Source organism: Taudactylus pleione, unplaced genomic scaffold (assembly GCF_031769625.1).
Source record: "Taudactylus pleione unplaced genomic scaffold, aTauple2 ptg000457l, whole genome shotgun sequence".
NCBI lineage: Eukaryota > Metazoa > Chordata > Amphibia > Anura > Myobatrachidae > Taudactylus > Taudactylus pleione.
In genome coordinates, this window is record NW_028284859.1 from 1,949,145 (window position 1) to 1,976,819 (window position 27,675).

Sequence of the window (27,675 nt, forward strand, 5' to 3'; positions counted from 1 at the left end):
AACTATAGTATTGCGCTCATTTACTTTATATGGGGCCTAATTCAGATTAGTATGTAAACCTGGGCATGTGCAGAATGGGTCCTACAATCTCGCTCGCAAATCCCCCAAGCCGCAGTGCATATGGGAGCTGGAGCAGGAGCATGTTTTGGCTGCATTCCTGGAAACAGGGAAATGCCGTCCCAATTTTCCGGGAGTGCTAAGGCCAGGGTCTGCATTGGTGGATGCAGATTTCCTGGTCTCGCAAGCTGCCAGCCTGAGTAAGCTGAAGCTTACTCAGACTGGATGGTGCTACTGCATTGGCTGCAGCCCTTCCAGTAAAATCCCTTTTGAAGCACCCTCTGCTAATCGCATGGACAGGCAGTACCAGTAGGAGGTGATTTCACCCCCTGGGACTGCCAGTACACACTGTAATAACAGAGAGCACATCCCATGGGAATCCACTCCTTCACTATCACAAGTCTCCTACTCATCTTCTGTGGGCTGCAACCGATGCAGTCCCTGGAAGTCAGTCACCTTGTTAATTTGTGCATATGCACGGGATCACTATCCTGAGCATACACACAATTACAGATCCTGCAGCCACCATGGCAGGAGCTGCTGCTGGTCCTGATACCCTCAAACTATTGCAATTATTTAGGACATAATTTAAGTGAAATGGAGAATATTCGGAGAAAAACCTTAAAAGATAAAATGATCAAAATAATTTGTACTGTAGTGATAAGTTTCATTCTTGCACATTTTCCAGAGTATTCAGGCATCTGCTAATGTGTGTGCATCTCCCTTTAGTAGAGGTTGTATCAAGGACCTGGAGCAGGTGTGTCCCTCGTAATGCACTTGGCGCACAGTTACTGTAGTTGCACGTGCACAAATAAAACTGCAATATGGGTCTTTATGTTTTGTAGTTTTAAGAATGATCCTTAGTGTATTGAACTTTGGTTCGCTTTGCATTGAATAATAACCATGCTGGTTAATCAGAAGATATTGGTCTATGCTACAGTACAGGAAAGTATGTTCCTGCTCTGGTTATTCAATGATAAATGTATTATTCATTAAAATGATAATTTCCGAAGGTATGAAAAATAAACCAAAGCGAGCTAACCCAAATGGTGGCATGTATTTTATACATTATGTATGATTTTTTTTATATCCAAGAATGAAATAGCCTATCTAACTAACCTGTTTCTTTATCCTTAAGTATCTAAAAGAATCCGACACAGTTTGAATCTTTCTGATAAGAGAAGACCATGGAGACCCCACAGAAATACATTGATGATTTTAACCCTGTAGCATACTACCAGACATACTATGCACAAGGAACAGAAAATGTCGTTGGAGAGTGGCTAGACTTTGCACTACAGATTCTTCATGAAACATTTACTCCAGGTGACTATTTAGCAGTGGAAAAATGTACAATCATTGCATACAGTACATAGCTACATAAGCATTATTATCAATATATGAAGTCATATATTAACGTATGCCAGTAGGTATCCCTGCGTTTGGCACCACTACAGTATATCAGAGCCTACAGTATTAGTGTATAACCTTGACTTGTATTACACTAGCATCAAGACTGTGATTGTGTCATTCCCCAAGTTTTTATGTAGTGAGTGCAGAGCTGATTATAATGCTCACAATGAAAATTCTATCACTCTGCCTGTTATAACATACAGCTCTTTATTGTCTGTTTCCTCCCACAATCCAAAAATATACTAATACTGTAGGTTTATTGGCTCCCAAATAAAATATTAACCCTAGTACCGTATGTATGTGTGTGTGTACATGTGGTAGGGAATATAGATTATAAGCTACACTGGGGCAGGGACTAATGTGAATGGCCAAATATTCCCTGAAAAGTGCTGCTGAATATCTGTGCGCTATATAAATAACTGGTAATAAATAAATATATCAGTGATAGCTTTAAAAAAAATAAGTTACCACTGAGTTACTAGAATCTGTGTTTAATGTTATGAGCAAACTTCCTGCACTCCACTTTGTAAAATACAGTAATATAGCGCAGGGGGGTTCTTGAAGTCGCACAGGATTATTATATAATATCCCACTTTGTCCAATTAGATCAAAGAAAGGTAGAATTTTTAATTACCAAGACCAACTTATAGAACAATCCCTGAACTACAAGCCATAAATCAATTAAGGCGTTGGTGGTGCTCCCCAGAGTCAGCAAAGCACAAAAACACAGAGAAGAGAAGAAGACTCCTTTTGGGGGCACTGCTTAGAAATAAGTTAAAATTTAACTTTTAATAAATTGAAAAATAAAATAGTGGTAAATACAAACAAAAGACAAACACCAATCACATATAACATATAAGTGACAGTAATATACTGATCACACATTAACCGTCTATTAACGCGAATAAAAAGTAATTAATTCGAAAAAGCCCTAAATTGGCTTTGAAAATAATATACACACCAAGTCCCGCTAGAGATAAAAAAAAAAAAATTTTTATATCTGAACGTGGTCAGAGAAAACTGACTGGTTTTCTATACAGTAATCAATTATTCTAAATTATTCCAATTATTTATTGTATTTTGGTATCTTTATTTACAAGGCATTCATATGTTCTCCTAGTCCTTAGGAATTCTGTACAATACAATATTATGTTGGTTTCTTCTCTTGTGCTGAACGTGTGGGCGGTGCAATATGTTTTGATTCTGCGATAATACACAAACTTGTGGTGACAATTGACATGATACTATTTATTTTTGTGTCATTATTTCAAATTGAACCAGCAATCTGATTATCCTCTGATATCCGGTGATTCCACTGTATTGAAATAACTTTTATTTGTACAGCAAGATATGAACTGTATGGACACCCGATAATTAAGACATTTTTGTGGTTTATTGATAGTGCCTTTTATTATGAGTACTAAGGGTTATAGGTACAATGGGAGATCATGTCCAGTTACCATGGCTACATGCCAGGTACGGACGAATCTCTCACAATTAGCCACATCTGATTGGCTGGCTTCCCCTTTAAAGAAAGGGATTTCCCAGGCATACGTCACTATGATGTGACCAAGCTATTCTAAGTACGAAACGTACGTCATCATGAGGCATTAGGGCGGGATCAGCAGACGGAGCGGTCAGGCACCATCCTGTGTAGCAGCGTGGAAGAAGCCTCCCATTGTCTTCACCACTCCGGTTTGTTCCCCACCGTGACTTACACACTCAGATTTCCGCTTGCTGCGATCACTGACAAACAGCGCTCTGGATGGGTGATCATTATCTGAAACATGAGCTAAGTATATGGGGTTTCGGATACACTGCCCCAAAGTGATATATAATTATTGTACCCACATGCGGTTTTGGAATCCTATACTTGTTTTAGGGCTATAATTAGCTCATGCACATTTAGATCCTTGAGCTATTAGCTATTTTGTGATTACAGATTAATGATTCTACCCATGCATGTAATTTCAAGGATCTATGATCACCTTAGATATAACTATAATTATTAGAGGCGTTGAGTTTTATTAATGTGATTAGGCAAACCAGTCGGTTTTCTCTGACCACGTTCAGATATAATAAAAATGTTTGTATCTCCTGCGGAACTTGGTGTGTATATTATTTTCAAAGCCAATTTAGGGCTTTATCGAATTAATTACTTTTTATTCGCATTAATAGACGGTTAATGTGTGATCAGTATATTACTGTCACTTATATGTTATATGTGATTGGTGTTTGTCTTTTGTTTGTATTTACCACTATTTTATTTTTCAATTTATTAAAAGTTCAATTTTAACTTATTTCTAAACAGTGCCCCCAAAAGGAGTCTTCTTCTTCTCTTCTCTGTGTTTTTAAAATACAGTAATGCCCGTTTTAATCCTGTGTTTGTACATTTTGAGCTGGTCACATTTTAACATTAATATCAGTAATGTTTTCATGCAGTGCCCACAAAAAAAGCTTTTCATTCATAATTCAATGTCCAGTGCTCGGTATGCCAGTCACATGATCTGGACATGCCCAGTCAGCAGGATTCTGGGACTGAGAGTGAAGCCTGTGTATCTGTGATAGACTGCAGTCACATATGCCAGTACTAGCCAATCAGCAGATGTGTTGGGTATGCGATCCCGGCGCTGATAATGCCAGTAGTCAGAATTGATAGTGGATATCCTGACACATGCTGGTAAATATGCTAACCCTTCCCTAACCCTACCCTTAAACCTAATCTACCTTTCCCACAACCTAACCCTAACCCTCCTCCACAGCCTGAATCTAACCCTCCCCTCCTGCAGCCTAACCCTAACCCTCCCCACGTGCCTAACCCTAAATCTAACCCCTACCATAATACTCACTATCGGAATCACAGCCATTCTGGTGTGGGGTTTCTGACGGCCGGCATTGTGCGCGCTAGGATACCAACTACATCCCCAGAAGATACCTGGGCACCACTCACCCATTGGTTTAAGCAGGTCACATGGTCTCACTACATCATGTGAACAAAGCTTTTTCTGTGTTCCAATTTTCATTGGTTGTAAATAAACCCATGTAACCAGACCAAGTATAAACAAAGAAGCTGACTTATGAAAAGTGCTAAAGCAGCTTACACATAAATAAAATAATAAATTGTAATGCTGTATTTAGAATAATATCTATATATAACACACACATGGAAATACATAGAAAGTAGTTATATAGGGCTCTATTTACTACAATCGGCATTTGTAATACAGATTGTAGTGTGATATTACCAACTGAATTCACATTGCGAATTCAGCCAATATCACAGGGATTTACTAAAAATCCCTTGCAGGGACTGAGCTTGCGATAAAGCTCTGTCCTTGCGAATCCACTCTGCACACTGATCACGGTGCTTTCGCAAAAAATACCGTGACAAGTGCCCGCGCATGCGCCGACCGGCTGTCGCTAGGCCCCGTCCCCACGATTGCAAAACCCCCGCCACCTCCCCTCCCTTAATTAAACTTACCTCCGGTGATCAGTTCTCCGTTGATGTCCTCCGTGGCTTCGGTCAACTGACATACCATCCTGCACTGGGACCCGGTGCAGAATGGGAGACCAGCTGACCGGAGGCAGGACATCACCGAAGCACCGATCTTCGGTCCCTGGACTCTGGTAAGTTTTTGTTTTTTCTACTAATTTCTTTCTTTTTTTTAGCAGAGATCAGCGTGTGGTCTGTTTAGACCACACCGCTGATCACTGGGGCTGGCTCCGGGCTCTGCTCTACCTGTTAGACCCTGGATAATTATCACAGGGCTTTCCCCAGTATTTTTCCACAATTTATCTTTAGTAACTTTGGCCAGATCACATTTCCCATTACAATTATGGGAAATGCGATCTGCTTACTAAAAATAAGTGATAATTAGGGCTTGGAGTAGAATTTTACGAATTCTACTCCTATTGCCCTGTAGTGACTTTAGATGATACTAAAATAATGTGAAAAGGGTGTGCAAACACCCCTTTTCACTTTATTTTAGTACAAATAATGTTAATAAATAGAGACCATAGAAAGAAATATATATGTTTAATATATTAAAGAGAGGGAAAAGGAAGAAATAGGAGTTATCGGATCACAGTATTAAGTTCCAGCGATTCGTTTAGACCAGTGGTTCTCAAACTCGGTCCTCAGGACCCCACACAGTTCAAGTTTTCCAGGTCACTCAGCAGGTGCACAGGTGTATTCACAGCTGGAGCTAATTATTTAACTTCTGATTCTGTGAGGAGACCTGGAAAACATGCACTGTTTGGGGTCCTGAGGACCGAGTTTGAGAATCTGTGGTTTAGACCATCAGGATGAAGGTAGTTAAATTTTAACAACCAATAAACTTCCTTACAACAAAGCTTGTTAAATCTGTTTCCTCCTCCTTAAGATGTACTGAAGGTGGAATCATTTGTAAACATGTAATAGATAAACTAGCAAGGTCACGGTTATGTTTATCATTAAAATGTTGTTGAACACAATGCACAGTGCTCCAATTAACATATTTGTCTGATGTTCCATGAATTGAGTACATAGGGACCAGTGCTCGAAGTGGGAATTTAGAGGTGGGTGTATGGAGATATGGAGTATGGGGGTTTGTAGATTGAATCTTCCCCCCTTTGGGCCCCTGCTTCCACATCACTCCATTGTACTTCTCACCACCCCACACTGCTTCCTGCCTGCTCCCCTTTCTCACACCTTGTCCTTCTCACTTACTGATTCCCTCTCTTTTTCACCCCCTACAATACTAACTGCCTGCCTCCCTCTGTCTGCCCCTCTCTCTATTCCCTCTCTCACACCCTCCCCTCTCTCTAATTCCCTCTGACCTGCACTGCTAGAATGGAGCTGCCGGGAGCCTCGGGTCTTCATTGCTGCTGCAGTAGTGTACTGCAGTAAATTTATCTGGCGCAGCTGCAAGCCAATGAGAAGCTGCCACTTAGCAGCTTCTCATTGGCTGGTGGCCGCAAGCCCCGCCACTGGCAGGTGGCCGCGAGTCTTGCCACTGGAAGGCGGCCACGAGCCCCACCACTGGATGGCGGCCGCGAGCCCCGCCACTGGCTGGCGGCCGCTAGCCTCGCGATTGGCTGGCGTCCACGAGCCTCGTGATTAGCTGGCAGCCGCCCAGTGCATAGTGCTTACAGTGCAGTCGGGACCAGATACTTTGTTCCGACTACATGCCAGCACCTCCGCTGCCGCCGATAGAGATGTGTCCCCTACGGGACACATCTCTACACATTGCCGCCGTTGTTCCAGCGCTGGGATCCCATACTGACAGACGAGACCCTACCACAAGGGTCTTGTCGCAAGCCCGATGGTTGTGATGGTCTTGACCATCGCGACTATCTTTTTGGCCGCTCGCTATAGCTGTGGGTGGTCAGGAGGCTGCTCAAAAAAAACAGAGGGACGGCCCTGATTCAGAGCGAGCTCTCTGTCAGAGCATCTGGCTCTGAATCAGGGCCTGTGTTCAGAAATGGAATAAATCCCTGAGGAGTGTCTAAGGGTGTCCATATGTGCTATATATGAATATAATAATTCTGACACTGTACTCATAGAGAAGCCACCCTCCACCTTTTCTGCACCCTTTGCAAATGTGGGGATGAGCAGCACAAGTAAAGATAGTGATATAATATAAATTGAGGATGCTAGTGTGAGGATGTTGATTATGATGTTTGTGTAAGTTAGCCACCAGTGGCAGCATTTCTTGCTCGTGATAAAAAGAAGGCCATCGTCATGCCTGGGCATGAGACCAGAAAACTCACCTCTTGGGTATGGAATTATTTAAACCCAAATCCTGAAAACATTTGTGAAGGCATCTGTACCATTTGTGAGGCCAAAGTTAGTAGAGTTAGGGACGTTAATCATCTATGCACCTCCTCCCTGTTACATAATTTGCAGCTAGTTCATGAAACTTATTTAACAAAATTATAATAATTTGTAAATAAGCAGTCCAGTATCAGCTGTCATCAGTTTGGATCAGCACATGCAATCTCTACCACCAACACCCACATCATCAACCTTCTCATTAATGACTGGAGGTATTCCTCCCAAAAAAATGTTTTGTGGGGACCCATACAAAGAAGTACTTCAGCCACAAAAGTTGCAGTCCCTGTCGCTGAAGTCCTTGGATGGTAAAACTGTGCATGTCCTTTTAATATGCAATGTAAGGGTGGGTGGGAGGGCCCAAGGACAGTTCCATCTTGCACCACTTTTATTTTCATAATGGGCTGTATTTTGAGGGTGGCATTTGTATAGACAAACATTTTTATTGGTAATTACTCTAATACATTACTAATTTTCAACACATTTTTAAACAGAAATACTGTAGTGACAAAAAAAACTTAGAATTATGGAGCATATTTAGTAGTTTTCAGTAATATGCACAATATAAATTATTCACAACAGTCAAAAGAAATGCTTGCATGTTTGTATATCATGGATAAGCAGAAAATCTCTCTCCATGTGAACTAGATTTAGGATACATTTTTTTTACTATCCCTCATACACTTTGGTGCACCTCATAAATGTACTACAGGGGTGGGTTACCAGTTAGGAAGAGGGGGGTTGTATGGCCAGCAGGCTAGCCTCATAATAATTGTTAGTGTGATTTGGAGTTTGCAGCTCTGCAGGGTAACTATTAATTTTATTGGCTTCTCTTTCAACCCTTGGGGGGAATCCTTGAATATTAACATTGTAAACTTTTATGGCCTTAAATGTAATTTTCTTAATTAATCAATAATTTATAATTAATCAATTAATCAATAAACCAATCTATCATTTACCTGCTTTCCACTACATACATACTCCACATCAATTTCCCTGTATTGCCTTTGGGCCTCTGATCTAGTTCATGATTAATGAAAACATTTTATAGACTGTAAGTTTGAAAATGACAGTTAGAATCTGTTTGGTTGGCACTTAATCTCTCTCCAAGCTTTGATAAATCTCCCCCAATGTAATTTACTGCATGTACCTTAAAGTAGACTTGTTTGGAAGTACCCTGAATAAAAAAAGTAATATGACTTTTATATAAATGTGTATATATATATATATATTTTAATTTCTAAGGTGGTGTAGAAGGAGACACATTGATTGATTTGGGCTCTGGACCAACCATCTACCAACTCCTTTCTGCTTGTGAAGTATTTAACAACATAATCACCTCTGATTATCTTGAACAAAACTGTGCTGAACTTCAGAAATGGATTAGGAAGGATCCCAATGCTTTAGATTGGACTCATCTTATCAAATATGTATGCGAACTTGAAGGGAACAGGTATGCATAGGGACTTCTTTTGAGTTAAGCATAACTTAAACTTATTTTGGCCAACAAAGATCACTATACTTGTACTGAAACTTACTGAAATAACATAATAACCTCTGATATTCACGAAGAAAATCTTGTTGAGCTACAGAAACGGCTGAAGAACAACCCCAAAGCTTTACACTGGACTCAATATGTAAAATGTATGTATGAGCTGGAAGGCAACAGGCATAAGCAGGTTCTTGAATTGAGATCATCCTAAATTAAAGGGTAACTCCACACAAATTCGAATAAAAAAATGTCAGTTGCATGTTTCCATAATAAGATATGTTAATAAGTGTCAGCTCTTTACAAAATGTCTGCCAGATAAGAGCAAAAGGTTGAGTCACGGCGGGTCCCGGCGGGGGTTCCAGCATCGGCAAGTGCATACACTGTTGCTGATGCCGGCACCAAAGAAGCGACAGCGGGGGCATGCTGCATTTTGTAACATGGCCCCTGCTGATGATATTGCCTGTTGGGCCTGCATGCAGATCAGTCAGGCGATGACGCTGACGACAAGAGGGAGCGCATATCGTCAGCAACATAGCAGGTACACACTGGCCAATGTGGACGATATGTCGTCCGAACAGTCAGATCGTACGACATATCGTCTTGTGTGCACCCAGAATAACTGTATACATTTTGTGTGGTGTTGCCTTTAAAGCAATAGTAAATGAGGGCACCCTAAATCAGTCAATTGTTCAAATTAATGAGCTGATGCATATTTAAATGTATATCCATTGCATAGTGTATCTTGCATGAATTCCCCATATGGATATGAGCATACACAAATGCGACTATGCAGGGTCATATGCAGTTTGTTTGCATTTACACTTACCACCGGAGAGACAGAATGGAAGCGTGAAGGGGTTTCTTGATGTAGGAAAGTAAAGTACTGAAAAAACAACATCCAAATTCAGGCACAACAATTTTTATGTATACCAAAATTTAAAGTTCATGCAGTTCCTAGACCAGATTTAATCCACTTGACCCAGAACATTTTAAGGACAAATTTAATAATTTGAAAAAATATATTAATTTAAATGTTTTTAATTAAAGGCATTTGAGTATATAAATATTTTACTAGAAACTAAGGAGATTAAACATACACTACAAGTGATCACAATCACAATGTCAATGATATCATTTTAATAAGCGCAGTAAAAAATATATATGTATATCAAAATATGACACAAAAATTATCATTCAAAAATCTGTATTGTAAAAAAGGCTTCAAGTCTGATGTATCCAATAAGTAAAGCTGCATAACAACTAGTTGATTGGTTGGAATGAAAATATGGTAACGTATGGGAGTAAATGATGATCAGCAATTTTATTATTATTAATTATTATTATTATATAGAGCAGCATATTCCGTTGCACTTTACAATTATAAACATTAATAGAACAAAACTGGGTAATAACAGACAGAAGGAAGACAGTAGGAAGGCCTTGCTCGCAAGCTTACAATCTATAGGGAAATAGGCATTGATACACAAGGATAGGTGCCAGAGCTGTCTTAACAGCAGTGTGGGCCCTGGGCAAAGCAATGCACTGGGGCCCCTACCCACCTATTCTATTCTAGCCTGGTGGTATTTATTGCACTTTTTTTTTTTTAGTGGGAGTGGAGAATGTAACATCCATTCCCCCTTAGGAAAAAATAAAACACATTGGCCCCGACAAGAAAAAAGATTGGCCCCCATGCGGAAAAAAAAAAAACACACAACAGCCCCCAAACCACACACATTGTCCTACACAGCAATAAATAAGACATTGATTCAATGACTGCCCTCACAGGGAAAACAATATACATCACAAACATTGATTCCCCCCAGGCACTGAGCACCGCACTAAGCCCTTGTAAACTCACAACCATCCTCTGCTCCTCAGCCCCTCACCACCATCCTCTCCCCCTGACCACCATCCTCTCCCCCTCACCACCATCCTCTCCCCCTCACCACCATCCTCTCCCCCCTCAGCACCTTCCGCAGCCCCGTGTCTCTTAGCCTCTCCATCCCCCATCCTCACCATTCCCCAGATTTTCCTAGCCCCTTGTGTATCCAACACCCCCCTCTCTCCCCCCCTCCCCCCCCTTAGACACTAGTCGGACAGGCAGATTTGTTAAAGTTTACTTACTGGCTGGCGCTGGCTCCTGCTCCTCCGTCTGTGTACACCGTGGGCTGCCGGCTACCGCTGCTGCTGCTGCTGTGCGTGCAGGGAAGGCTGGGCTGCTCTGCAGATGAAGAGGGTGATGGAGGCGGGCCACGGATGGACTGGAGGCAGAGCCATCAGTGGTGACTGACGGCTCCGCAAAGGCTTATGGGAGGAGATGCTGCAGGTGGGCATGCGCAGCAGCTCCCCCGTCGGCCATTTTTCTTTAACTACAGTATGCTGCTCGATCGGAGCTAAACTCTGATCGCAGCAGTGGCCCGCCAGGCCGGCGGAGAAGAGCAGTGGGGAATAAAGGGCGGCCACACAGGGGGCCCAATCCATCCCTGGTGGTGAGTACTCGTCAACCGCGGGGCGGGGGGGTTGTGGTGTCACTCGTCACGGAGGGGGGGTTGGGGGGAGCTGGCGGATCGGGACACAGTGCTAAAAAAATAACATTTACCAAGTGGCCGTGACAGCAGGGGGGCTGGCGGGCCCTTTGAAGTTTAGGGCCCTTGCGCAACTGCCCATTAAGCCCAATGGAAGAGACGGCCCTGATAGGTGCTATACAGTATATTGCATTTTGGTCCAGCCAGAATGCACAGTTTCTTAGTTGGCTGCATGATCCAGTCACACAGGAATGTTGACCAAATGTCATGAGAATTTGAGAGAAAGACGATATGTGAGATTGTGTGTGGACTGTAAAAGGGGATGTAATTAGATATGGAAGCTATGAAGGTTATGTGCAAGGTTTTGGAATCTGATAAGCTTGCCTGAAGAGGTGACTTTTCAGGGAACGCTTGAAGGATTGGAGACTAGAGCAAAGTCTTATTGTGCAAGGTAAGGCATTCCATAGAGTGGGTGCAGCCCGAACAAAGTCCTGTAACCGTGAATGGGAGCAAATAATGCATGGGGATGAGAAACGCAGATCTTGTGCTGAGCGGAGAGGTCGGGTTGGGAGATATTTTGAGATGAGTGAGGAGATGTATGTTGGTGTGGTTTGGTTAATATCCTTATGTGTAAGTGAAAGTATTTTGAATTGAATATGGTAGAAAACCGGCAACCAATGGAGGGACTGACAGAGCGGGGCAGCAGATAATGAACATTTCACAAGGAAGATGTCTCGCAGCAGCATTCATAATGGATTGTAATGGCTAACGATACTGCCTTTGAACCTCTATACACCCCTGCCTATACCTTCTGATATCCTGCCTATAAACCTCTAAGGATGATGCTATTTTGTGTACGCAGTTATACAGTAAATAAAGACTCCAGACCTAGAACCTGTGGTTCCAAAGCACAAAGTATTATTCAAGTAAAAGTACAGTCAGTTACACGCTAGTTATAGTACAATTTAGCGCAAAGGAATTATACAGACCCAAGTACAGTTATACATATGCAGCGCTCTGGACCAGATGTAGGCATCAGTAAGAAACCCCTCGTCAATCAGCATTCAGCACGAAGACTACAAACCCAGGGTCAGAGCACACATATTTATACCCCCCAGAAATAGACAACACAATAGAGAAGTTTGTTGCTAATACCATTGGTCCTAAAGGAGAGGGCATATGTTACAAGGCATCTAACAGGCTGGTTCAAATAGACACAGTCCAGCCTCTAACAACTGGTGGGCTCTGGTTTCCCGCCTCATGCAAATCCTAACAGTTGGTCATATAATGTACATTTTGTTGCTTGAAGTCTCTGCGGTCCATAAGTTGAGAATGCCTGTTGCGATCTCTACATCGATGTTACCGGAATACTGTTGAGAGAGTACGCAACAGTACAATACCAAACATGGCTTACTTATCACATATAAAACCTTAGTTACAAAATAATCTTTATTTCATAGCAATTATAGTAACTGTGCATACTTGAATCTTATACCTTAAAGTTTATGGAACCTTGTATGTAGATATGTAATGTGTGAGTATGTGGAGTTTGATGTAAAGACGCTAGTTAACTTGGGGCAGATGCGTGTGCATGAAGCTAATATTCATACAGGATCTTATGCATTCGCTAATATGCGACTAGTTAACAGCGCAATTGTGCGTATTAATGTGTGTATGAGAAATGGTGTAAGATGCAATCGCATGATGCTTATAGTAATATCGCCACATGTACTAAAGTGTGAGTTTATCTAAAATGGCGCTTGGGCGGCCATTCACAAAAGGGCGTCTTGCAATCTCATTTCCAAGATGGCATCTTGCGGCCAGTCGCAAGATGGCATCGCTGTGATTCAATTTTAAACTGATCTTATCTCAGCCAATAATCCATTTTCGACAGTCCACCCTTTGATAGCGAACAACATGCTATCACAATCCGATTTCAAAATATAATCTTTAGGCTTACATTTATATACTATTTAGTGTTATTATGGGATGGCACAAGGTGGTTCTTAATCCATCAGTAATGTGTCTCTGAGTGGGGACATCCAACTACTATTATACGCACACCGCAGATCTTGACGATCATGTGAAAGGTGTGGGGATACACCATTCCTATAAAGGCAGTCTTGAAGGGGAATTTGAGACTTTACATTATCAGAGGTGTTTTAAAAATAACATTTCAATAATACATTCTATGCAGGTCTAAATATAATACATTAAATGATGGTATTTCCTAGTTCAGGGTTGAAATGCAATTCTGTATTCACCTCAGTATTCATACTGACCACCATCATAATTTTGTTTCTTTTACTTTATTTTTACATTTTCCACACTTCAACACAATAGGAACACACCGGACACATATGCCAATTATTATGATGACAATCAGTATAAGGATTAAGAATTTGCCAATGCTGGCGATCACTTCCTGGACCCACTCCCCTAGACCTGAGAACCATTTCACTGGGTTCAGCCATGAAACCCATCCTTCTATCTTATCCCCTACTTCAGCCACTGAAGCATTATGGTTCTTCCGAAATTCCCATTTTAGCTGCAGAATTTCATCCATCTTCTGGTCTATCACTTCCTTGGGGTCGCTGGTATCATTGGTGACATAGGTGCAACATTTTACTCCAAATTGGGTGGCCAACATTACGCATACCCTCCAGTAACAGGAGTTAAATAATTTAACACTAGCCTGTGTTGCACCAGTTCTTTCTTGTACGCTTGCAATTTTCTCCCTGTATACCTGAATGTGTCATCGTACATCTCGGTGATATTATCTATTAATTTAGCAAGTTCCAGAATATATCTAAAATTTAATGTACCCCGAGCGATCCTGGTGGGATCCAATGCGACTAAAACTTGAAAGCCAGTTGTCTCACTAATAAACTGAGTGGCTTTATGCACGTCACCAGGTATCATATTTCATTTGCCTCTTTGTCATATTGCGTGTGAAGATATGGTGATGGTGTGTTTTTATGTATACCAAGTATTTCAACATGTGTGAGGGTCATAACTTCTGGGACTACTCTTCCCAGGTAACACAAACCTTCAGAACTCGGGGAGAGCCACTTATACGCTTTTCTTCCACATATAAAATATACATTATCAGGGAGAACATAAAGAATGGTATGCATCATTATCATTAAGCACATTTCCCTTGCAAACAATCCTATTTCTGGGTCTTCCATCTGGTACATGCAAGTCTCTGGCTGTATTATTTTAGCACAAAAACCATCTGGCACCTTACCAATAATTTCTTTGGTGGAACTTAATGCATACCGGTATCTAAAATGTCTCCCACTAGATTTAATTGAGCGTAACAGATCATGGTTTATGGACTTATTATCAGCTCTTTGTGAGAAGGTCATCATCTGATTATTCCCTGTCACTTCCCAACCCCTGGGTTTATTGGGGTTGGTTATGTTTAAACACAAAAGAAATCTATCTACTTGGAATTGATAGAGTTTGAAATGAGGTGGTTTGGATGAGAGGAATTTTCCATCCAATGTTTTCCCTTTTTGCAATTCTAAAATTTTGGTGATATTCAGCGGAAATGGCACCAACCCTACATTATGCTGTACCTGTGGCACATATGAACACACCCAGCAATCAGTTTGATTTAACACTTTGCCTACCATGCTATGATAAGCCTCTAAAGGATACCGACCCCAGTACGGCTTATATTTAGGCTGGCACCATTGGATACAGTTCTCATCAACTAGGACCCACAAAGCTCACAAATACCGGAATCTTCAGACGATAAACCTCCACACCATCCCCGAATATCAGGAATAACAGCTTTCTTAACAATAACAATACTAAGATTGGTCAGACACTCCCCTGATTGGCATTGCACTCCTTCTGACTCCACTCCATCAGCACTGCCATCAACTCCCCTCTCCACAATCGGTCCCCCTTCACAGAAACTGGACATTCCCGAACCGACCAGGATGGTGGACACTCTAAAAGAGAATATGAAAATGAACACAGCAGGCTTGTCCATTGCCACAACAAGACCTGCAAATTTCTTTTAGTTCAGGTGTCTCACTACGACCTTTTCAATCCTCACGGAACAAGCTCGCGAGCAACATGTCCACGCTATCAGCCTCATCTCCGACTTGTTTTTCCACCGGTTGATTGACCTTTTTGCAGTGAGTGGAATGGATCCAGGTATCTCTCTCAGCCACCTTCAAAGATGTAGTACTCGTCAGAAGCACCTGGTACGGACCTTCCCACGATCAGTCAAACAACCTGAATGCAAGAAATTTCTGATCATAACATGTTCTCCTGGTTCAACATCATGACAGTTAGTTTCAGGCTTATCATTGGACAACAATTTCAGTTTCTGCTGCTGTTGCTTTAACTGCTTACTCATTGATATAAGATACTTTACAGTTACCTCGTTGTTACCCTTAAAGTCTTCCTGAGGACTTATAATCAAGTGAGGTTGTCTACCGAATAGTATTTCAAATAGGGACAGATTTAGAGGGGGTCTAGGAGTGGTCCTTATCTTATGTAGGACCAAAGGTAATGCTTCTCAATGATTTTAGGGATAACGTACCTGCATACAAATTCCTGAACTATTTTCTTGGCAGTGAACGCAGCAGTATTAGTGGCCGCTGGGTAGGCCTCAACCCAATTAGAAAATACGTCAGTGCACACTAATACATATTTAAGATTCCTGCAGGGTGGTAATTGGATTAAATCAATTTGTATCACCTGGAAAGGTCCATCAGTCCGTGGAATGTGGGATGGTTCGGTAGGGATCACTTTCCCTATGTTCTTCCTCAAGCAGGTCAGCCAGGACATTGCTATCTTTTCTGCTTGTGAAGAATGACCTGGTGCGCACCAGTATGCCCTCACCAACTTGCACATACCTTGCTTTCCCAGATGAGTCAGACCATGTGCTGCCTCAGCCAGGCTGTGGTAATATGCCTTGGGGGCTACTGGCTTACCTTGTCCGTTCCTCCAGAGCCTGGAGGACACTTGCCCACATCCCTTGGACTTCCAAATGGACTTTTACTGAATTGAACACAAATTTTGCATCTCAATTAATTTCAGCATATCAATTGTTTGGAAAGACATAATTTTGTCAGTGGGAGAAAACATTTTTAACCCTGTTGCCCATTTTGCAGCTTCATCGGCTCTGTTGTTGCCCAATGACACCGGATCATCCTCACATGTATGGGCTTTACACTTGATTACTGCCACCGCTTTGGGCAGTTGGATTGCTTTTAAAAGGTGTTTTATGTGTCGGGAATGTGCAACTGGTGTGCCTGCTGCTGTCATAAAATTTCTCGGATGCCATAGAGCCCCGAAATCGTGCACCACCCCGAACGCATACCTCGGGTCAGTGTAAATGTTAGCAGATTTGCCTGCTGCCAGTTCACACGCTCTAGTTAGTGCTACTAACTCTGCCACCTGGGCTGAGTGAGGAGGACCAAGAGGTTTAGCTTCTATGATGTCTGTGTCATTTACAACAGCATAACCTGTACATAATTCACCTGTGTCTGTTTGTCTATGACAACTCCCATCCGTGTAAAAAGTCACATCCACATTCTCTAAAGGTGTGTCGTGTATGTCAGGTTTAGCAGTAAAGGTCTGATTCAGATATTCCATACAATCGTGTGTATCATTATGTCCGCTGAACTCACCCCCCGCCAGCAACTAGTCTCCTTCCACCCTTTGTACATCATGTTGTACATATGATAAATACATTGCTGGATTCAGCGTGCTGCAACGTTTAACAGTGATGTTTACAGGTGCGATCAGAGCTAGTTCCCATTTGGTAAACCTAGCCGAAGAGACGTGTCTGGTTTGAGCAGAGTTCAGCAGAGCAGATACAGCGTCGGGAGTGTAGACAATCATATCATGACCCAATACTACGTCCTCACTTTTACTCACCAATAAAGCGGTAGCTGCTACACTTCTCAAACAGGTGGGGAGTGATCTTGCCACAGTGTCCAATTGTGTACTGTAGTATGCTACGGGCCTACTGGCATCACCATGTTTTTGTGTGAGGACACCTGCTGCACAACCATCGGCTTCCGTACAATACAAATCAAAAGGTTTTTCATAATCAGGTATTCCCAATGCAGGTGCTTTTACCAGACTATCCTTAAGATTAAGGAAAGCCTGCTCTGATTCCTCTATGTGTATGACACGATTGGGCTTTGAGGAAGAGATTAAGTCCTGTAAAGGCAAGGCCAAAATAGAAAAACCTGGGATCCACATTGTACAGTATCCACACATTCCCAAGAAGGTATGAATTTGTTGTTGATTCTGCGGCAGTGTCATGTTCTGTATGGCCTGGATTCTATCATTTGTGAGATGTCAACCCCTGGGTTAGGCAGTATCCCAAGTATTTTACTCTGGATTGGCACGGCTGTAGTTTGTCCTTAGCCACCTTGTGTCCTGTATGCGAGAGATGAAGCAACAAAAGTTTAGTATCATTCAAACATGACATAAACGAATAAGAACATAGCAATAAATCGTCCACATATTGAATTAGAACAGATCCATTGGCAGGTTGAAAAGAATGTAAACAGTAGTGCAATGCCTGGGAAAAGATACTGGGGCTGTCTATGAAACCTTGGGGCAACTGTGTCCATGTATATTGCACCCCTCTGTATGTAAATGTGAATAGATACTTACAGTCAGGGTGGATAGGCACAGAGAAGAAAGCAGAACAGAGGTCAATGACAGTGAAATGGGTTGCATTTGGTGGGATCTGCGTCAGGATGACAGCTGGATTTGGCACTACATGGAATTGGCTCTCTACTACCTTATTAACACCTCTAAGGTCTTGTACTAGCCTATAACCCCTCCCACCACTCTTTTTCACCGGGAAGATGGGACTGTTGGCTACACTAGCTGTATGGACTAAAATTCCCTTTTGCAATAATCGCTCAATTATTGGAAAAACCCCTAATTCTACCTCCTGTTTTAGTGGGTACTGGGGAATTTTTGGAGCTTGCCTACCGCTTTTTAAATTTACCATTACGGGGCTTACGTTTGCCATTAATCCAGTGTCCTGTCCATCCTTAGTCCAAAGGGAATCTGGAATTTGGGACAACATTTGATCTACCTGGGACAGATTTTCATTTAAACTGGTAGAGTGATACATTATCCTTTGGGGAGTGTCCAACATATCTCGCACCTCGTGCGCAACTCTCTCAGGGATATCTAAAAATACACCATCAGGGGTGCAATATATAACACATCCCATCTTACATAACAAGTCTCTACACAGCAGGTTAGTAGGAGTCGCAGCAGCCAAAAGAAAAAAATGCCTGGTATGCAACGGCCCAATAGTAACCTCTGTGGACTTTGTTAAAGGATTATGTTCCACTTTACCTGTTTACACCCATTGTTGGTACTGTCTCATTGGTCACCTGTAAATTAACGGGAGATTTTATCACTGACCTGGTCGCCCCTGTGTCTACAAGATAAGGATATTCAGTACCAGCTACATCAACCATCATGACCGGTTCTTCCCTAGTACTTCCCGTTAACCTGACTATCTGTAGACTACAGCTATGACCTGACCCCTAGCGTTGGCTCCGTTCTCCAATAAAGCATTAACGGCCACAATTGGAGCTGGTGCCTGTTGGACATTTGCTGTTCTCTGTGCATATCCCTTATGGGGATATCCAGGTACTCTCTGGTTTGGGTGTCCTACCCTTTTTACTCTGCAGTTTTTAATTAAATGTCCTGGCTGGTTACAATTAAAACATATTCGTTGATCGGATGAAGACATGGGTTGTTGTGAGGTTTGAGCAGGGGGAAAAGGTGGCGGATATGGGTAGTGATATGGAGGATAAGGGTATTGTGGGGGATATGAAGTTTGTGAGTAGTGTGGGACCTGTGGTTGTGTAGGGTTAGTAGAATAGAGCTGTGTTTGCTGTTGCGTGGGATTAGTGAGGGCATATAACTGTTCAGGTGTAGGTGTGTGTGTAGATGCAAGTGTGTCTATTGGCTGTTATATTACCGTCATTCCTTCCAGGGCTTGAATACTGACAGCCATTAATTTTTCGCTCTGGGTCTCTCTCTTCTTTGAGATGTTCTTATCATATTCTATGGCAGATTCTATGAGTGTATCTATTGTTACTCCCCTCCAGCCAGGTTGTGAGGTCTGAACCCGAGTCTTTAAGTTTTCCTTAAGACCGTCCATGAGTACCGTGACTATCATTGCCCTGTGGTGAGTGCTATCTTTAATATATTCTATCCCAGTGTACTGGGTGATAGCCTGCAGAGCCCGGTCACAATACTCTTCTGCAGATTCACTCTCCTTTTGCTTTATGGTGAAAATTTTGTTCCAGTTAACTACTAGTGGAAAATATATACCAATTGAGTTACAATGCGAGAAATGTTACCTTGGTTTACTTGGCCTGTTAAGGGAACGTCACCATCCAATACACAATCCGTGATAAATTTTGTCACGTCAGTATTGCATGGTAGACAGGCCCTTAACACCACACGCCAATCTTTATTAGTTGGCTCATGAGAACTATCCAAATTCCTCAAAAATCTTTGACATTTGGCTAGTTCCTTTTTGGGATCGGGGAAATCATTTATGATGGAATTTAGTTCTGCTCTTGTCCAAGGACAATGCATTACCACTTCCCTCGTGGGCACTACACCGTTCGCATCTGCATTTCCATTCAGAACAGTTATTGTCCGAATGGGATGCAGACCGGTAGCGCTGCTACCTTTGACCTTGTTACCTTGCTGGGGTTTTAATCTGTTGCTGCTACATATGGTATTAATAACTTCATTACCGATGGAGATGGCGGCACCACTCGTGATTGTCGTGGTGTAGCATCTATCATTTGTACAGCATGGGAAATAGGCTCATCATCCACATCATGAACATTTTCTTTATAGTTGCTTAAGAGAGGGTACAATTTGCTTGTTACATTTTTATGGGTATTTTTGATAACTGTACCTGCACCTCCATCCACATAAGGTGGGGATGGTGCGCGTGAACTGCTGGCAATACCTTCCGCAATGCTACCTTGCTGCAAGTGCGTGCCATTTTGCGGCTCGCCCCCATTGCAATTCAACATCGCAGATGTATTCTCTGGCAAAGCTCTCGCAACACTAGTATGCGTCGCTTGCGCATTTTTAAGCCACTCATCCCCTTCATGCTGCCACAACTTTAAACATTCATAATATTTGACCTTTTTCTCTCAGGAGCACATCAGACTGATGTGATCCCGGACATTATCTAATACATCTTTCTCAAAACTACCAATTCTGGGAAACGGTCTAACACTCTTCATCGTCATCTTAAACCATACATCACAATACCTTATTGCATAAGTACCGTACTTAGTAAGCATAATGCGACAGGCCAATCCAAGCGGCGCTTCCATTAGCAGCACATCATTGTCTAACATCTCTATTGTTTGCGTGGCTCCCATTCTGAGACAACTCCTATTTTTTTCAATAAATATTTAAACTGGTGAAAGACAGTCAAGATACTTTCACTTACCTGCGAACGTCTTGGAAAAAGGGCGTATTCGCAAACCCTATGGAAGACTTCTAGACGCTCCCACTCACCTACGGAAGAAAAGGCCGCTTCCGCTCAGCAATCCCTTTTTGACTACTTCTCAACTGCTAGGGGGCAGCAAAGTACCCTTTGTGTTCCAGTTGATTTCGTCCACTCTCCCACCAGATCACAATCACAATCTAGCCAAGATTATGTGGTTCAATTATAGTGTTCAAATAAGCCTAACAGATCACACACATTGATTACTGAACGCTATAATCATGCTGGGGGCCGAACCCTAACAAAAATAACAAACCATACACCTGCTTTGTATAAAGTAAATGGTAAGCTGCTACCGAGTCACTAGGCCAACTCCTGCGCCTAGCACTTAAGGGTATCGTAGGACCCTTAACATTTAGGTCCCGTGTTACACCCTAAACAAACACTCAGTTACACACTTTTTTCCTGCGCAGAAAAATACTCGTTAACCCAGATATTGATAACAATTGAAAGGAATGTAAACCTCAACGGTTTTGTTTAAACATGTGGCAGCACAACCAGAAGTACGTATATGCTATTGTGCGGCCAGTCGCATACACAATAATGCGACTACCACACAACCGTATAACAACCTTTAGCTGCGTACACAAAAGTGCGTCTTTACTGTGCGCTAAACTGCGACTCAGCCGCGTGTTCAATACTGCGGCACCCCTTTTAATGTTAGGTTCTATCAACAAAGGAAAACAAACTTTTTCCTGTCTTGTCCCTGGATTCTAGTCAGCGTCCCTGGCTCACACGAAAATGGGTAGCGATCTCTCAGCACCGAGCGATTGCAGGTAAACCCTGCATGTGGCCACTCCACCCTTTGGTGAGATATTGATAACCGTATGTGCCGTGTGAGTGGGTAAGTGACTTCACTACGAGCCCCCAACTAACGATACTGCCTTTGAACCTCTATACACCCCTGCCTATACCTTCTGATATCCTGCCTATAAACCTCTAAGGATGACGCTATTTTGCGTACGCAGTTATACAGTAAATAAAGACTCCAGACCTAGAACCTGTGGTTCCAAAGCACAAAGTATTATTCAAGTAAAAGTACAGTCAGTTACATGCTAGTTATAGTACAATTTAGCGCAAAGGAATTATACAGACCCAAGTACAGTTATACATACGCAGCGCTCTGGACCAGATGTAGGCATCAGCAAGAAACCACTCGTCAATCAGCATTCAGCACGAAGACTACAAACCCAGGGTCAGAGCACACATATTTATACCCCCCAGAAATAGACAACACAATAGAGAAGTTTGTTGCTAATACCATTGGTCCTAAAGTAGAGGGCATATGTTACAAGGCATCTAACAGGTTGGTTCAAATAGACACAGTCCATCCTCTAACAACTGGTGGGCTCTGGTTTCCCGCCTCATGCAAATCCTAACAGTTGGTCATATAATGTACATTTTGTTGCTTGAAGTCTCTGCGGTCCATAAGTTGAGAATGCCTGTTGCGATCTCTACATCGATGTTACCGGAATACTGTTGATAGAGTACGCATCAGTACAATACCAAACATGGCTTACTTATCAAATATAAAACCTTAGTTACAAAACAATCTTTATTTCATAGCAATTATAGTAACTGTGCATACTTGAATCTTATACCTTAAAGTTTATGGAACCTTGTATGTAGATATGTAATGTATGAGTATGTGGGGTTTGATGTAAAGACGCTAGTTAACTTGGGGCAGATGCGTGTGCATGAAGCTAATATTCATACAGGATCTTATGCATTCGCTAATATGCGACTAGTTAACAGCGCAATTGTGCGTATTAATGTGTGTATGAGAAATGGTGTAAGATGCAATCGCATGATGCTAATAGTAATATCGCCACATGTACTAAAGTGTGAGTTTATCTAAAATGGCGCTTGGGCGGCCATTCACAAAATGGCGTCTTGCGATCTCATTTCCAAGATGGCGTCTTGTGGCCAGTCGCAAGATGGCGTCGCTGTGATTCAATTTTAAACTGATCTTGTCTCAGCCAATAATCCAGCTTCGACATGGCGATAGCCTGTTTTTGAGAAGACCAGTATGGAGGCTTTTGCAAAAGTCAATGCAGGAAATAATAAGTGCATGGATTAGAGTTTTTGCAGTGTCTTGTGTGAGATATGGTCGAATTTTTAATATTTTTTTAGATGTATGTAACATGATTTTGAGACAGATTGAATGTAGGGAACACAGGACAGTTCAGAGTCAAGGATGACACCAAGGCCAATGAGCTTGTGGGACAGGGTGGATGGTCAAGTTATCAGTGATAGAGAGATCAGGTTGGTAACTGTTGTTGGCCGGTGGAAATATAATTAATTCTGTTTTAGAAATATTACGTTTCAGGTGGTGAGATGACTTCCAAGATGAAATGGCAGAAAAACATCACATGACACGGACCAATACAGATGTTGATAAATCTGGGGAAGATAGGTAGATTTGAGCATCATCTGCATACAGATGGTACTGAAATCCAAAAGAGCGGATTAGTTTGCCAAGAGAGGTGGTACAGATTGAGAATAGCAGGGGACCTAAGACAGAACCTTGTGGTACTCCAACTGATAGAGGTAACGAACAGGAGGCAGAATCAGAAAAACTCACAGTAAAAGAGCGATCAGATAGGTAGGAAGAGAACCAAGAAAAATCTGTGTCCTTAAGACCTAGGGATTGCAGTGTTTGTATGAGAAAAGAGTGGTCAACAGTGTCAAAAGCAGCAGAGAGATCTAGAAGAATTAGGAATGAGTAATGGCCTTTAGCCTTGGCAGTGACAAGATCATTTACTACCTTAGTCAGTGCTGTCTCTGTGGAGTGTTGGGAACGAAAGCCAGTCTCTCAAGTAGCTTGGAGGAGCGGGAGAGGGAGAGGGAGAAGGTTTTAGTTAGGGTAGGGATAAGCACAGGAAACAGAGATTTACTGATTTGTGAGGGTATAGGATCTAGAGGAGAGGTAATAGAGTAGGAGGATGAGAAGAGTTTAGATACTTCATCTTCGTTTCTGAGATCAAATGAAGAGAATGTGTCAGAGGGTTCAGGTAGGGAATTGAGCAGGTCACTAGCTGAGGAAGAGCTTACCAATTCATTTTGGATCTTATCAATCTTGTCCCTAAAATAGGAAGCAAGATCTTGCGCAAAGATAGTAGCAGGTGGTTTGGGTGATGGATGGGTAAGAAGCAGTTTAAATGTATTAAAAAGTTGCTTGGGGTTAGAGGCTTGAGCAGAGATTAGAGATTGGAAATATGTTTATTTGGCAGTGTCGAGAGCAGTACGATAAGAGTTGTAGATAGTCTTATATGTGAGGACGTCACTTAGAGTATGAGACTTTCACCACTGGCGTTCAACTTTACATGACAGTTTTTGTAGATGCCTTGTTAAAGTAGAATGCCACGGTTGATGTCTAACTCTACGTGGTGTGTGATGGGTAGCTGGAGCTACTTCATCAAGGGCTTTTTGTAGAATCTGGTTTAGGTGTGATGCAGCAGTCTCAGGAGAAGTGAATGTAGAAATTGGTGAAAGTTGTTGTTGTAGAGAGGTAGATAGTTGTTGAAGGTTAATAGCATTAATATTTCTGCGGGTTTTAGGTTTAGGTTTGGTTGATTTCAATGACGTTGATGTAGTGGAGAAGAGTGTGCAGGTGATAAGGTTGTGATCTGAGATAGGGAAAGGAGCATTAGTGAAATAAGAAACTGACCATAGTCTGGTGAATACAAGATCATGGTAGTGGTCCTCCTGATGAGTAGAGGAATCAGTCCATTGGGAGAGGCCAAGAGAGGAGGTTAAAGAAAGTAGTTTGGAGGCATGAGGAGATTGTGGACCGCCAATGGGGATATTAAAATCACCCATAATGATGGTGGAGATGTCTGAGGATAGAAAGTGAGGGAGCCAGGCAGAAAAGTGTTCTAGAAATTGTTGAGGTGGTCCAGGTGGGCAATAGATAGCAGCAACTTGCCGAGAGAAAGGGGTGAAAGTCCTGATTAGAATGTACTTCAAATGATGTAAATGTGAGTGAAGGTACCTGTGAGAGAACTGTGTATGCAAAAGATTGGGAGAGTAATATTCCTACCCCAAATACTTTACAATTACCAGGCATGGAGGTGTGTGAGAAGTGTAGGTTACCATGTGAAAGTGCAGCAGAGGAGACAGTGTCTGATTGTGTAAACCATGTTTCTTTTATTGCCAGAAGGTTGAGGTTAGTTGAAATAAAGAGGTCATGGATGGATGTTAGCTTATTGCAGACAAAGCGTGCATTCCATAAGGCACAATTTAGTGAAGTTGAAGGGAGGCACACAATGTTTATGAGGTTAGCTGGATTTATAATTCGTGGGTGTGGAATGTGGGTTGGGCCTGGATTTGGTGATATGTCACCAGCTAATAGAAGCAGCAGGAGAGAGATATAAATATAATTGTTGGATTTGTCCAAAAGATATTTATGGCAACAGGTTGTAGATATTATTGTCAATGTGTATAGATCAGTTAAAAGCTCATGTGTGTTTATAAGTGGAGAGTAAATTAATGAGGTAGCAATATGTACAGAAGGGTGAGCTGCAGGGAGAGTAAAGGATGTAGTAGCCTTAGACGTGATTCCATGAAGTGAGATTAAAAAAAGAAGTTTTTGATACATTGTCTTTTTTTGTATTTGAAAAAAATATATATATTTTTTTAAGTAATGGGTTTGTAATTACCTGGTCTTAGATGTTGTTCAATATTTTTCAACTGTTATTTAACTGTTCAGAAAGCACACTTGATTTTTACCACACTTAGGGCCTGATTCAGACCCGCTCACGAGTGCATAGCTCTCCCAAGCGGGTTGATGGCCGGGCAGTGCGCATGCGTGAGCCCCAGTGCGAGCGAGAAATCACTCGCTCCGGCGCTCACATCCAAATGGGGCGGCTGTTGATTTTGATTGAGGAAAGATTGGAGTTGAGAGAGGTGGGAGACAGGGAGGCCAGATATGAAGAGGTTACAGTAGTCCAGTCTAGAGATGACCAGTGAATGATTAGGGTCTAATTTGCCTCCAGGATGAGAAAGGGTCTGACCCTGGAGATATTTATAATATAGAAACAGTAGGGTTGTGAAAAGTACTGAATGTGTGGTTTGAAAGAGATGGAGGAGTTAAGGATAATTCCAAGACAGTGCACTTGCAGGCTAGAAGAGGCGGTGGTGCTGTCTATAGATAATGACATTGAGGGATATGAGTTTATTGGAGGTATGGGAAGATTATCAGGTCAGTCTTAGACATGTTAAGTTTAAGAAAGCACTATGACATCTAGTAGAAAATAGAAGTGAAACGGCTTTAGATATGAGTGAGGAGAGAAGGGGAAAGGTCTGGGGAAGAGAAGTAGATCTGAGTGTCATCAACATAGAGCTGATATTGGAGGCCAAAAGAGATGATTAGCCCACCTAAAGAGGATGTATAAAGGATGAATAGAAAAGGTCCAAGAACAGAACCTTAGAGGATACTGAGTGGTAGTGAAAGTGGGGGAGAAGCGGAATCATGAGTGGAGGCAGATAAATAATTGTCAGAGAGGTAGGAGGGCATCTAGAAGAGGGCAGAATTGCACAGACTGAGGGAGTGAAGGACTTGCAGAAGACAAGGGTGGTCCACTGTGTCAAAAGCAGAAGAGAGGTCAAGGAGAATGAACATAAAGTGGATTTGGCAGCAAGGAGGTTTTTGCTAACTTAAATGGAAGTTTTCTGTGGAGTGTAGAGAATAAAAGCTAGACTTAATTTGGTCAAGCAGGGAGTGGGAGAAAGGAAAGCCAGCATTTGGTTTTAGACAATGCACTCAGGGAGTTTGGAGGCAAAGGGGAGGAGAGATAATGGGTGGTAAATGTATAGAGTATCAAGATCAAGTTCTATTTATGAATGGGGAGACAAGGACATGCTTGAATGTAAAGGGGACAGTGCCTGATGAGAGGGAAAGATTGAAGATATTAGCAAGATGGTAACAGGCAATGGGAGAGAGAGAGAGAGCTGAGGAGGTGAGAGGGGATAGGGTCAAGAAGGGAGAGAGAAGTGGGTGAGGGCTGAAATATGGCCATGACTTCATCTCCAGATACTGGGTTGAAGAAAATCAGAGTTGGTAAAATGGATGGGGAGAGGCTGGCAGGGGAAGAAGAGGATGTGGTGACAAGGGTCTGGTGGGATGTGATGTCCTGAATTCAATTTTAGATGTGAAGTTGGTGGCAAAGGCAGGAAGTGAGAAGTGGCCAATTATCCAGATATCTTGAGTTGAGGTTAATGCCCACCTGTGGCTTATTAAATGGTGTTGCTAAATACTAGATGCCTTTTTTATTCTTTCTGTACTTTAGTTTACTTTTATAATAGTGTTTTATGGAATTTTTAATGAAATATAAGTATGACTAGAAATATATGACGATTATTAACACTTATTATATGTAACTATAGGGAGAATTTTGAAGAAAAAGCTGAGAAGCTCCGCAGTAAGATGAAACAGGTCCTGAAATGTGATGCGTTGAAAACTAATCCTTATGAGCCTCTTGTTCTGTCCCCCGCTGATTGTCTCATCACTTGCCTCTGCATTGAAGTCCCTAGTAAGGACATGGAATCATATTGCAATATTCTGAAAAACTTAAAAAACTTGATTAAACCTGGAGGACACTTATTGGTTTTAAGTATGCTTAATTCTTCCTTTTACTATGTTGGTAACAAACGGTTTGATTGCTTTTTCATAACAAGTAAAAACGACTTGGAGATGGCTTTTAAAGAGGCCGGTTATGAAATTGAGAGAATAGTTGTTACTCCTCGGAAAAATAAGTCAAGTATGGATATCTGTGGTCATGATAGTCACTACTATGTCCATGCCCGTAAACCATTGTAA

General features: G+C 42.0%; 1 protein-coding gene across 1 annotated transcript; it reads left to right on the top strand.

Annotated features, from left to right (window-relative positions):
- Nucleotides 1-1,244: 1,244 nt before the first annotated feature.
- LOC148504749 (indolethylamine N-methyltransferase-like) lies at nt 1,245-27,675 on the top strand. The gene is made up of 3 exons (XM_088448528.1): nt 1,245-1,383; nt 8,528-8,735; nt 27,243-27,675. The coding sequence occupies exons 1-3, from the start codon at nt 1,245-1,247 to the stop codon at nt 27,673-27,675; spliced, it is 780 nt and encodes a 259-aa protein (XP_088304654.1).